This window comes from Corvus moneduloides, chromosome 19 (assembly GCF_009650955.1).
Source record: "Corvus moneduloides isolate bCorMon1 chromosome 19, bCorMon1.pri, whole genome shotgun sequence".
NCBI classification, from domain to species: domain Eukaryota; kingdom Metazoa; phylum Chordata; class Aves; order Passeriformes; family Corvidae; genus Corvus; species Corvus moneduloides.
In genome coordinates this window covers 10222250-10234927 of record NC_045494.1, presented here as the reverse complement: position 1 = coordinate 10234927, position 12678 = coordinate 10222250, and the positions used below count along the sequence as shown (strand labels likewise).

At 41.9% G+C, this 12678-nt stretch overlaps 1 protein-coding gene across 1 annotated transcript in view; it reads left to right on the top strand.

The window, feature by feature from the left end:
* The first annotated feature begins 8412 nt into the window (after window positions 1–8412).
* The window catches only part of LOC116453322 (myosin-13), a 29245-nt gene continuing 24979 nt past the window's right edge, over window positions 8413–12678 (top strand). The window contains exons 1-6 of the mRNA XM_032128618.1: window positions 8413–8449; window positions 10824–11040; window positions 11135–11278; window positions 11370–11526; window positions 12088–12115; window positions 12205–12316. Of these exons, the coding sequence (XP_031984509.1) occupies window positions 10837–11040; window positions 11135–11278; window positions 11370–11526; window positions 12088–12115; window positions 12205–12316 (645 nt within the window). The 5' untranslated portion in view covers window positions 8413–8449; window positions 10824–10836. The remainder of the gene's footprint in view (window positions 8450–10823; window positions 11041–11134; window positions 11279–11369; window positions 11527–12087; window positions 12116–12204; window positions 12317–12678) is intronic.

Sequence of the window (12678 nt, the reverse complement as noted above, 5' to 3'; positions counted from 1 at the left end):
ACTTCTCCACACTGCATTTACTGCCTGCTTCGAAACAGCTCAAGCAAAGCACAGTGTTGATGTCCTAGATATAGAATATATTTTACAAAAAGCAGAGGAGTCCTTAGCACCAGGCAAGGTCTCTGATGCCCTGGTAATCCCTCCTCAGTACACAACGAGGGCTGTTTCATAACCTGCTAGCAGGCTCTGCGCAGGAGGACAGCAAGGGTAGAGGGGACATTACTGAGTAGGGCTGTGAGGTTCATCAGGGGCAAAGAGGATCCATGGCCTTTGAGGGCAGTATAGGAGCGCTGTGCTGGGCCCCAATGCGATATATACATAAATAGAGCTGCTGGACTCAGCTTCTCTCCAAGCTGCTCCTGGGATTTGCTTCAGATCAAGCCACTTTGGACACTCAGACACCATCCCCAGGGACACTTATACTCCTGCAGCAGGATTATCAGCCTGTCCTTGTCCAGGATCACTTCTCAAAACTAGCTTATATAACATCACAGACACAGACTTAGCTTCTTTAAGAAAGGTGATAAACCTTCTCACATGGCTTATGGATATTGAGACACTACCAGCTGGCTCTCCCAACTATCCACATACCTTTGATTCTCCACTAAGTTTGTGGAATAGCACTTCCCTTTACAAATGCTGTTTTTCTCAATATGGTTAATTATCACTGTGTTCTCAAATTCTAATCCTTATTAACTTCTACTTTTTCTTAGTATTGGCACTAAATTTACTGGGCAACCATTCCCTGAAACACTTTTCAAAAACTAGCATTCTACTAGACAACTTCCAGATCTCCATAAGCAAGGCAGCTTTAGTAAGAGCTCACACGCTACAGCCACTGGTCTAGATGTTACACCTCCGTGCTCCTATGGAAACCTTGGGTAAGTACCCTCTGGTCTTGGCCACTTGGAACTGACTACTTGTGTTGTCTATTTGGCAACAGGCAGAATGTACAATCCTCATCATTTAATTAGCTGAAAATTTCTGCCAGGGAAGTCAAGCCATTTTTATCTCAACACGGGTTTTTTCTGCTGCTAGATAACATCCCAAATTTGCTGTATGATTTGCTCTTGTGCAAGGAGACAGTACAGGTATGAGATCAGCTGTAAATGGGAGCAAACAATATATATTATTTCAATTGCTTCTGCCTCCACTTCTGTTTTTGCTATCAGAATGGCTTGGATTAAAAAAAAAAAAAAAAAGTTTTGCTGCCTTCACAATGGCAAGGTACAAATAATGGCCTGGTAATTAATTGTTTTCAGTTTGGTTGCCTCCAAAAGAGCATAAGGAAGAAGAAGATCTGTCTCTTAAGGTGAAATAGCCCCACAGTCCATAGGGTAATAAATAGTTCTTGTCAGTAACTTGCACAGAATATGGATTGCTGCCAACTTTGCAACTGCTGAAATAACCTGCAGATATGGTCATGCCACTGGTTTATGATGGGGGAAGAAAAAAATATAAATTTAGGATATACATCCCCTTTCCCCTAAAATATACAGTATATATCATTGACTATTTTGCAGTGTTCAGTAGCTAGCTGAAAGTTATCTTCAGTGCCCATGTTCCAGTATTACAGCAGAAACTTTTCTAGGCTGGGGGTAAGTGACAGCTGTGAAAAAAAGGCTTGCAAATATATTTTTAGAAAGGAATCCCTCAAAGATTTTCATTAATTCTATTTGGCCCTGGTGAAGTGTCAAACTCATGTTCAGTGATGCAGAAAATCAGCATGAAATATCAAACACTTTTGACAAGTTTAGGCTATCTTTCTGTTCTCTTTGCATAAATTATCTTTGTGCTTTCATTAGAAAAGAGTATTGTTTAAAGACAGGCTCAAAAGATCAAAGTACACGTTTTCAAATCTCAACTCATTTGTTTCTATTAAATGCAGGAGCATTTGCTGAGATCAAAAATGTGTTTGAAGGTACATCTCTCTATGTATATGCAGTTTTTCTGGCAACACTGATCATTTGAGCCTAAAAGTCATGCTGTCTAACATGAGAACTATGTAGGAATTCTTGCTTTGTCCGTGGAACAGGAGACTGAACACCAAAAAGCTTTTCAGTGAAACAGGACACCACCAAATGAAACTGTGGGGTTACCATGGCAGTGACAGCTATGCACCTTGGGAATGGTGTCTCCTTTCCTCCTGTTCTCCAAAACCAGTCCCCTACAACTTTGCAAACACATAATTTAAATCACAGGGAACAGGCTTTATCCCATGAATGAACACAAATGATGTGTATGATAGAGTATCTTTGTGGCTTTCAGAGAGCTGCATGAACAGTGAAGGATACAGTCCAAACTTACAGAATTGCTAATGCAGATAAATGATCTTAAATCATCTTTGCATCAGATGTAATGGAAGGCTCCTACATGGAGGCTAAATCCACAAAAAATTACATTTTTAGAAGCTTTTTGAGTTGATGTGGGACAACAAGAAGGTAGTTGCCCCTCTTCCCTTTTCAGTGTGCTGTAATATGACCAACACAGTAACACAGTTAAGATGGAGTGATAAAAGGTCTGAAAGGTGATGATACCAGGAACAAATATGTATCTGCCTGAAGGCCCAGGGAAAGGGAGTTGGGTATGAAACACGAGAACAGCCATACTCGTTTAGACAAAAACGTCCATCTGTCCCCAAAGTGTCAGATAGTTACAGATACAGCAGCTTATCTGTCAGTGGTTTGAGGACCTAGTATGGAAACCTTGCTTCTCTGACCACTTGTACTGGGAAAATTATCTCTTCATGAGCCTCCTCTGGAAAAGCTACTGGGTAACTGTCACAGGATCAAAGCTATTTAGTGCTACAGGAACAGGTGTGGTGTGTATCCTGAGTCTTGACAGAAGCACAGGATAGAGAAAATAATCACTCTGCCATCCACAAAGGGCAAAGAATTAATTAGATAACCAAATGAACAAATTTGTCGGGTTGGGCTTAGCATGCTTATCTAACCTTTCAGCTCCCAAGACAGGCTGACATTTATGTATCATATAGTTTGACAAAGCCAGAATTGTGAGAAATCCTGAAGATGTTTGTGATTGACCAACATTTGCAAATAGGAGAATTTATAGAATTCCAGGAATAACAATTTACAGAAAGCATGAAGATTAATCTGCTAGTACAACATGTCTCCACTATTCTAAATGGATGGAAGGAATGACGTCTTATTATCTGTATTCCAGAAGCATAATAAATAGAGTCCAGAGGTATAGGACTGATTTACAGACATCTGGGGTTTTCTGAGAGAGACATTGTCAGACATTATTACCTGAGAAGAAAAGGGAATGGATATGTGTCAAAACAACCACACAAAAAAAGACATTCTGCTTAAAGGTTCTTTGTATCTGCTGGCAGCAATCATGAATCTGTGACTGCCATCACCTGTAAGAGTAATTTATAGATCATAGAATATCTGAGTTGAAAGGGACCCTCGAGGATCATCAAGTCCAACTCTTAAGTGAATGGCCCATACAGGGATTGAATCCACACCTTGGTGTTACCAGCACCGTGCTCTGACCAGCTGAGATCATCTCAGGGCCTGGCTGGGGCAGACATGCACAGTCTGTAGGTGGTTTGCTGGTATCCCTGAAACTCATCATCTGCACCACCTCCACTATATTGTTTCTTATGAGCCCAGGTTTCTCCTAATAACTTGTGAATTCCCAGACATGCTCAAAATTTATCCTTATTGCTTCTCCTTCATTCTAGAGGACCTCCTTTGGGGAAACCATTCTCACTGACCCTTGGGGTCAGATGCCCTGCATAGGTGCTCCATCCTACCTTCTGGCAGTGAATTACATCTTCTTTCACTTGCTTTGAGCCATCATCCTTGTACTTGTGTTTGCCATTCTTACATAAAAGAGACATTGAATAAGTGTATGGCACTCTGGATTTTTCAGATAATAGAGTTATTTTATTTTCTCCACTGAATCTTCTTCAAACTGGAGAATCAAAGTCCACTCAGTCATTCCTCAGGAGGACGTTATTCCATACCAGTCATCTCCTTCTGCATGCCTTCTCTTAAGTAACTTATTCTAACAATCTGGCAATCAGACACTATATTTCAAAAGCATCCCTGATAATAATTTTCAATAATTCTTGAAATATTGGGGAACACCCAGAGGGCAGCTAGTAATTTAAAATTCTATAAATAATATACGTATTTGCAACACTTATAACAGTGTTGCAAATAATAGACTTATCATATAGATATTGATTTGGTGCAAACACTGGAATACTTGATATGCCAAACTAAATCCAGTAATTTGCACTACCTTTAAGGCAGCTTAATCTGTGTTGATATTTATGAGTTTATATCCTTCCTTACTAAAAGCAATAATATTAATAGCACACAGATCTGCTACTGATTTCATTTGTCTGTGTTTTGGTGAGCTAGAACACCACAAGACCAGAGCAGTACATACTACAGATTAAAATTTTCTGAATTGACAGATGTCAAAATACTTCTTAATATGTAGGGTCACTAGTGGGTGGGAGTGCCATTGTAAAGGGTTAGTTCTTCCCTACATACTGTTTTACTGGTTTTTACCCAGGAGAAAATGTAAAATCACTTTAACTACAAAAGAATTAGATGAGTCAAATATAGAAAAACAGATAGCCTCTGACAAAGAGTAGTCATGGTTCCAGTATACTTATGCTTAAGCTAAAGATGCACGTAATTAAAATGCAAATATAAGTGCTCATAGCAAATAGTGAAGAACACAGTCTGTAATACAGATGTGGGGGACCCAAACCAGGTCTTGAGATTGTTAAAATGTAAAAAGTGCCTGCAATTCTGCTGCTGCAACCAGCTCAGCTAATTTAAATGTTTGATAGACAGCAATTGACCAAAGAAAAATGCAATAATAATATTATCTCCACATCTGAGTGGTGTCATTGTCTTTTCAGAGGGTGTCTGTGCTCACACTTAGGTCAGACTGGAAAAGACTGTCAATGACTCTCATTTAAAAACAAAGTAATAGAAGCACTGAAAAACATTCTAGAAAGGACTCAAAAAAGGAGAGGAAAGGCCTAAATAGGGTGCCTCTTAATGCTATAGGAATCCATTTTCTACAGGATAATCCAATTCAGATGCCTTTGCTTCCTAGTGTAACTAAATCACAGGCACCCCGAACAGAATCCAAAACAAACAGCCATGAGAGCTGTGTAAATGCACCAAGGATGTTACCCAACATGAAGCAATGACAACAATGCATCTGACAATCCATCTCTTCCCACAGAGGAAACTGGGTCATTCCACAAAAAGGTGGTTAGATTTCAGGGCCTCTAAAGTTTAAATAATTTCCTGACAAATGTTTCTTCTGCCTTAAAATAAAGAAAAATTACGTAATGATGACAGATCTACTTTGCCACCTCACCTCCTGTACAAAATTACCTTGTGGTAAGAGTATTTTCCCAAGCTGTGAGAGACCTGCAATGAATTCTTACTGTTACTTGGGGAATGCAGATCCCAGGCTCCCTTTCCTGTAATTATATGGCTCTCAGCAAGCTCACAGCATAGACCCACATGGGAACAGATGAACATTCTCAACATTCCTGCTGAAATTCTAACCTCTGAGGGGGGGAAAAAATAAAAAAGGAAAAAAAGGTAGTCTCTGGGATGACTTTGCAACCTACTGTTCAGGAAATCTATCTGTTCAGCTGTGTATGTTAAACCTTATTCAAAGACCTCCTTGTATATTTTATAGCAAGCAGCTACCGATTGAATAGTGTAAGTGGACATCTCTGTGGTGGTGGTTCTACAGAGCTGTGGTCATCTCTGGCTTTCTCATATTTGTTCTAACTCAGAACATTTTGAATTTTTTTCCCCTCGTATCAGAGGAGCTTCAAGAAAATGGAAGGAAAGGAAAGATTAACTCTGCTTTCCTCACTGTAACTATCTTTTAATTAAAGGTGCAGACTAAACTAATAATAAAAACATGAAATAATGCCCATGAGGAAAAATTAATCCCAGGCAGATTTTTACACACAGAAATGGTGTCTAAGTTGGCCATCACTATTCAGAAGCGATCATGCAGATAAAATAGCTAGTCCCCTGAAAACACTAAGCCAAGCAGTGCTTGTCTGGGGAGATTCCTCCGTTCCTGACAGTGGGATTTCCTCCTCTACACTCATGACTTCTTGGGAAGCACATCCTGAGTCAAAAGCCATCACTGTGTCAAACTAATGCCTCTTTTTGAATTTCTCCACCTGCACACTCCTAACCCAGGGAGCTGGTATACAGCTGGATTCCAGTAAATGCTTGTCAAAAATCTCAGCTTGCCAAAACTGTTGCACCTCTGTGATGTGACACTGGAACACATAGCCACCTCTTCCAGCCACTCCAGCCCAGTAAAGCTGCCACTGGTGCCTGGGGAGCCAATGACTCTGCCCACGCTGAGAGGCACAGAAGTCACTTTGGGGTGTCAACCAGTAGCAAAGTTGGGCACGTGTCCCAGAGACACACAGAGACACACAGGACACTGACACAAGTGGTCACAGAGCTGCTACAGCAGCCACGCAGGTGCCATCAAGAGGACCTGCATCACACAAGCACAGACAGATCCCCTCCTCCTCAGGGACAGGCAGAAACAGGAGTCACCAGCAGAGTCACACAGACCTGCTCACCAGGCTCCCAAACACATGTGCAGCTCCCTTGGGTCCAGCACAGCTCCTCTGTCCCCCTCAGACCCAGCCCTCCGACTCACGTCACAGTTTCCTCTTTGCCTACTGGTCCAGCTTGATGCTTGCACACACACAGCTCTCCCACTCATCCCACAGGTGCTCCTGGGCACAGCATCACAGCCCCCTTGCCTGCCCAACATGCCAGAGGTTTGTTTCTTCTTGTCATCTCTGTATTTGTTTTGCCAGACCTGTGTCTCTCTGTATATATTGTTTAGTGTTTCCCCTTTTACCTTAGTTTCCCAACACACAAGGTTCCTGATTTGATAAGCTTACTAGAATATGTATTTTTACACTTTCACATGCCTTCACCAAGCAGTGTGACTGACCAGGTTTGGTTCACACCACCTCCTCCCTTACCATTTGTCAGACAGGTTTGTGTTCCAGCACGTTCTCAGTTAGGGCTTCCTCCCTTTCTTACTGTCCCTTGCAGTGTCAAAAGCAGCCCTTAAACAGCTAATCTTAAAGGAGCAGACACTCTCCTTCCACATGCCTTTACAGAGCAACTTAGAGTTATTCTGGTTTGACACCCAGCCTGCCCCATGACAACCTCTGCAGGACAGTGGAGTGGCACAAAAGTCAGGCACCTTTCTGCAGGCTGAGACATTGAGCATGCCTTGCAAACCTACAGCTCAGGAATGCAAGTTCCTCCTGTGGTCCATAAGCTGGCAGTTGTCTCACTCTGTTCCAAGACTGAGGCTGGCTTCAGGCTTGCCAGTGCCTCACACAATGGTATAAAAATTTTTGCCTCAATAAATCTTTCTTCTTATCTAGCAGCACGTGTAGATAAACTGGGAGGATAGGAGGGCATCCATTAATATTATATCCTTTAAGAGATAATTGTGCACAATTAGAAAAATCCCATCCTGCTGACTAAGGCAAACCCTTGCAGTGCAGAGCCAAGTGTTGCCTTATTTGGCTTTATCAGAGCTGTCTTTGGGTTCCTCCATCCTCCATCCTGGCACAGATCAATGTGAAAAGGACAGGTCAGTGCAGCTGACTCCATACAACCTTAAACCAATCCTGTCTCTGAGTAATTAGCAGAGAGATCAGAGCTACAACACGTTTACAACTAAAGAGTAAATTATTATTGACCAAAAATAGAGCACTCGAGTGCTGTGTGGGCAGGAGGTAACGTATAAAGAGCCGCAGCCGAAGGCAACTTCATTATTTGTTACCTCAGCATCTCACGGTAAGTGCCATCCTCTTGCTTCCTACTCTGACCATGACATCTCCACAGCTCCCCAGAAAGGTGGAGTACAAAGGGGCGTTTTCTTCTCATTTCCCACCTCTAACATTCCAGCTCATGCTTTACGTGCAAAGTCAAGGTTATACAACCCAAACCACTCCAGTGTGGTGCACAAGCAGAAGCAGAGGAGTCATAGGATGCCAGTCCTTGGAAGGGCCTTCTACCAACTTTGCTCGCTCCAAGTCCTATGAAAGGCACCAGAAGACTCTGAAGGCAGTTGAATTTGACTAGGAGTATATGTGTAAAGTAGCTAATTTTTTCCTTGACATTAGATTTGTTTCAAGCAGCTCACAGGAATGTGGGGAGGAGCACAAGACACTGTGGAATTTTGCTCTAGGTCAGGAGCTGTAAGGCACTGTGTGCAGTTCAGCTGTCTGGAGAGACTGCACAGGGTGTAGGAATGTTTGATATGGCATATGCTGAAGACAATGGACTGGTTTTGATGTAACTCTCTCTGTCCTTTCTTTAACTATTTCACACAGGTTCTGAAAACAGATATCCTCGTGGGCTCTCTGAAGGTAGGGGTGTAACAAATAACACATACTTTTACTAATTGATCCTGAGCAATAAGTAAAGCTCACCCAGACAATGGCAAGGGCAGGTGCAAAAGACAGTGATGTAGAACCAGCATCACTGGAAAGGATATATTGTATTTTCATCAATATGAGCAATAGTCACAGTTCTTGGAGGAATAGTCCATGTATCAGGAAAGAAAATTACAGATGCTCAAACTTAGTCAAGAGGGCATGATAGACAGAGACAGTAATGGCTCTTTTTATGGTGTAACCTTAAATTCTGGGATATGTAGATTATTAAAATTCATCCCCTGCCATCTGCACAGCTGCTGGAAGCCTGAGGTTGTGTTTGGAGAGGAGGCTCAAAGTAATAGTCAAGTGTCAGTTTCCTCTGGGGAAAGTCTAGAAAATTATTTACTGGCTGTGGTTTATCATACAGGCACTGAAACCCAAACAAAGTTCGGAATGATCTTGTCTCCTGCCTGATAGGCAGATCTGTTTATGTCCAAAGAGTAACCTTGTGTGCATCACTCCCTTCTAGGTTTTCTGGGGAAGGTTAGTGACTTAGTGACTGGGAGCATGCAGCAGAGCACAGAAGGAACCTTCCACACATGTGTCTTCTATCCTAAAACCAAAAGCTGCTCACTGAAACTGGAGCTGAAAGGGATGGAAGTGCAGGGTATGCTCCTAGAGAATGCCACCTTCTCTGCTCAGGAATGTGTAGCGATCTGAATTTTACACAATTTCCTATCAAAGACTTTAAGTAGTTTAACAGACTGCGCCCTTTGAGGAATTTTCTGATATCCCTTTTCTGATGGCATTTTCTGGTGTTCTGCTTCACTTTTTCATGGACACTCTGAAATAGCTTCTCTCTTTCTTTTCTGTTGCTTCTCTCAAGCCCTTCAGATGCAAGATCACAGAGGCAAAAACCCTGGGCTCTGTATACGCACAATAGTTTCTAAGTAAGCTAAAGGTTCTGGATTTTGTGCTTTGAAATTCCTGGCTGTTAAAAGCTCTTGTGTGAGGCCATCCCTCAAAGTCCTGCAGGGTGCAGATCCCATAGCAGATAGCTCTTGCTGAGAGAGATCAGCACTTCTACTACAAAATGGCCAGGAGAAGCCTTACAAATGCCTTCATACTCCTTTCATCATTTTCTTGCACATAAAACCATTCTGTTTTGACTGTTTCAGTGCTTTGATACCGTGGATGTACATATCTTGCTTTTTCAATTCTGTCCCTTTCTCTTCTTTACTCTTCACAGTGCATCAGACAGCACACGAAGTAGCAGGAATTTAGAAGTTTTTTATTATTTTTTTTCTAGCCTATATATTAGCCTGCCTGGGGAAGAACATTCTGTTTATGCTAGCTCCTGCCTACATTATTTCTACTTGTGCTGTTTCCAGATGCTCTTGAATTATCCATGACAGTTCTTTTGACCATAGCAAGCAGTAGCATTTATTTGTGTTGAAGGATTTTTACTAGATGTTTTAAAAAATGCAAATTTAAACAGACCATAAATCAGTTTTCTCCAATATCTCTACTAGACAAACCCCTAACAATATCTGGTACATATGATTTGTCTTTTAATGATCCATAGCTAATATTACTCTATAAAGGTTCAAGCTATAATATGTTCAAGCTATAATTGAAATTCTTTGAAATGTTATATCACATACTTATTTACCAAGATACTATGTTATTTAGTTAATATTATGGTCTTAATTATTATCTGTAATATACCTTATATTCCTTTATTGGCTAATTTTGCAACATAACTGAAAAGATGTTTTGTATTTGGCTCATACAATAAACAGGTTCGGCTTTAGATAGTTGATGACTGACATTCACAGTTTGTTCCATTGCTTGGTACAGCCAGACTACTAGTTGAACCTTCCCTGTTTGGCGTTAATACATCAAAACCGAGGGTGTTAAACATACCTCCACCTGGAAATCACACGTGGGAGCCAATCTACATGACTCACAGAGCTTACTTTTGTCTAAATCTTTAGATGTCCAATGAAACGATCTCAGTGGATTTGTGTATGTGGCTTTGAGAAGGATGTGGCTGTGCAGGTCAGTGAACAGCAGGTGAAGACAGAACAGGACCAGCTTTTGAAGACTTGTAACTTGATATTCTCTTTGCTCTCATTTGGGCACATAGGCCTATTTAAGGGGGATGTCTCCAAAGACCATACATCTCTGTCTACAAAAGGAACTTTCTTTATTAGCACTTCTTCAGTGGATAATTAAAATTGAGGCAGAAGTTAAGTGCCTGATTAGTCCTCCTCTTCCTATTAGTCATTGAGCATGACCACTGTCTGGATAAATGTAAATTACAAATGCACAGACTTTCTGCAACTTTTCTGTATTCCTCCAGAGCAACTGCAGGCATGAGTTCAGATGCAGAGATGGCAATCTTTGGAGAAGCTGCTCCCTATTTAAGGAAGCCAGAGAAGGAGAGAATTGAAGCCCAGAATCGCCCATTTGATGCTAAGTCAGCCTGTTTTGTAGTAGATGATAAGCAAATGTACGTGAAAGGTACCATACAGAGCAAAGAAGGTGGCAAAGTCACCGTTAAAAAACATGATGACACAGTAAGTGATACCAACTGTTACTCCTATGTGATCCTCCAGTTCAGGCAGTTCCCTGTTTTAGATTTCTCCTGTTGTTCCCTTCCTTTTTTGCTAGACTGTGACTGTAAAGGACGATGAAGTCTTTCCCATGAACCCTCCCAAGTACGATAAAATCGAGGACATGGCCATGATGACCCACCTCCACGAACCCGCTGTGCTGTACAACCTCAAAGAGCGTTACGCAGCCTGGATGATCTACGTAAGTGGCAGCAGCAGCTTCCTTTGGGCAGCGGCAGGAAGTGCTGGGCCAGGCTCAGGGGAAGCCAACGTGCTGTGTCCCTTCCTTGCAGACCTACTCGGGTCTCTTCTGCGTCACCGTCAACCCCTACAAGTGGCTGCCGGTGTACAACCCGGAGGTGGTGACTGGCTACCGAGGCAAGAAGCGCCAGGAGGCCCCTCCACACATCTTCTCCATCTCTGACAACGCCTATCAGTTCATGCTGACTGGTGAGTCGTTTGGCAAAAGTGGAAAGCCCTGATATATGTAAGGCTGGCTCTTTGGTCAAGGAACACTTGCTAGTTCAGGCATTTTAGGTTCTACTCAGTGGTCCCATGGTCCTAGAGCACAGCGCAAGATCAGACCATGAAAATCTTGATGGTGTCTGGGCTATCAGATAATGAAGTAGCTGGCTGTATGGTTCTGTGCCCCCTCTCCTTGTAAGGAATTTAAAGAAATGGTAAAGAAACACAGCAAATAATCAGATTACAGTTAAACAATATTTAAGCCAAGGTCTCTACATAAAAGAAAACACATAGTAAGTGGGAAGCCTTGTAAAGAATCAATGCTTGAAGTTAAATTTTGTGCTATTTCATCCCTGTCTGTACAAAAAAAAAAAAAGGTCCAGATTCACAATAATGTATGTTAATACATCATTTATCTTATCTTGTAAGAAAGTGATAAATATTGATATAATATAGTTCTTTCCCTTGAAGTCAGTTAGTTGTGTCTGAGGAACTGATGCCCTCCACATCTCACTTGAACAGCTTTTTCTCTGATTTTCTTTTCAGATCGACACAACCAGTCAATCCTTATCACGTGAGTATGTTTTGGTACGAGTGACAAAGCTGACAGCAAGTGATGATGTTTCCTGTTTCCTGTAATGATTAACATTTTTATTTCAACAGCGGAGAATCTGGTGCAGGGAAGACTGTGAACACAAAGCGTGTCATCCAGTACTTTGCAACAATTGCAGTCACTGGTGAAAAGAAGAAAGATCCACAGCCTGGCAAAATGCAGGTATGACGTCAGCTCCCCCTTCTAGTATTTGCCCACGCTTTGCTAGCTGAAGAGAAAGTACCAATGTGTATTTTGGGGTTGCAGGACTATCTAAAGGCAGAAAGTGTTGTGCAGGTGAGAAGGCAGTCAGGATACACAACCCAAGCACACCTGTGCTCATTTACCCCTGCTGCCCAGCCTCCAAGACCATTTTGTCAATGTAGGAAAGGCCCAAACCTCCATTTACACAGGGGAGTCTTTACCAGAGAGGAGAACATAATGTCAGACAGCAGCTTTCTCTGTGCTGACTGTCCATCTATGTACCTATTCATCAGCATCCTCTGAGATCAGCCACATCCACAGCACCTGAGTGGCTGCACGTG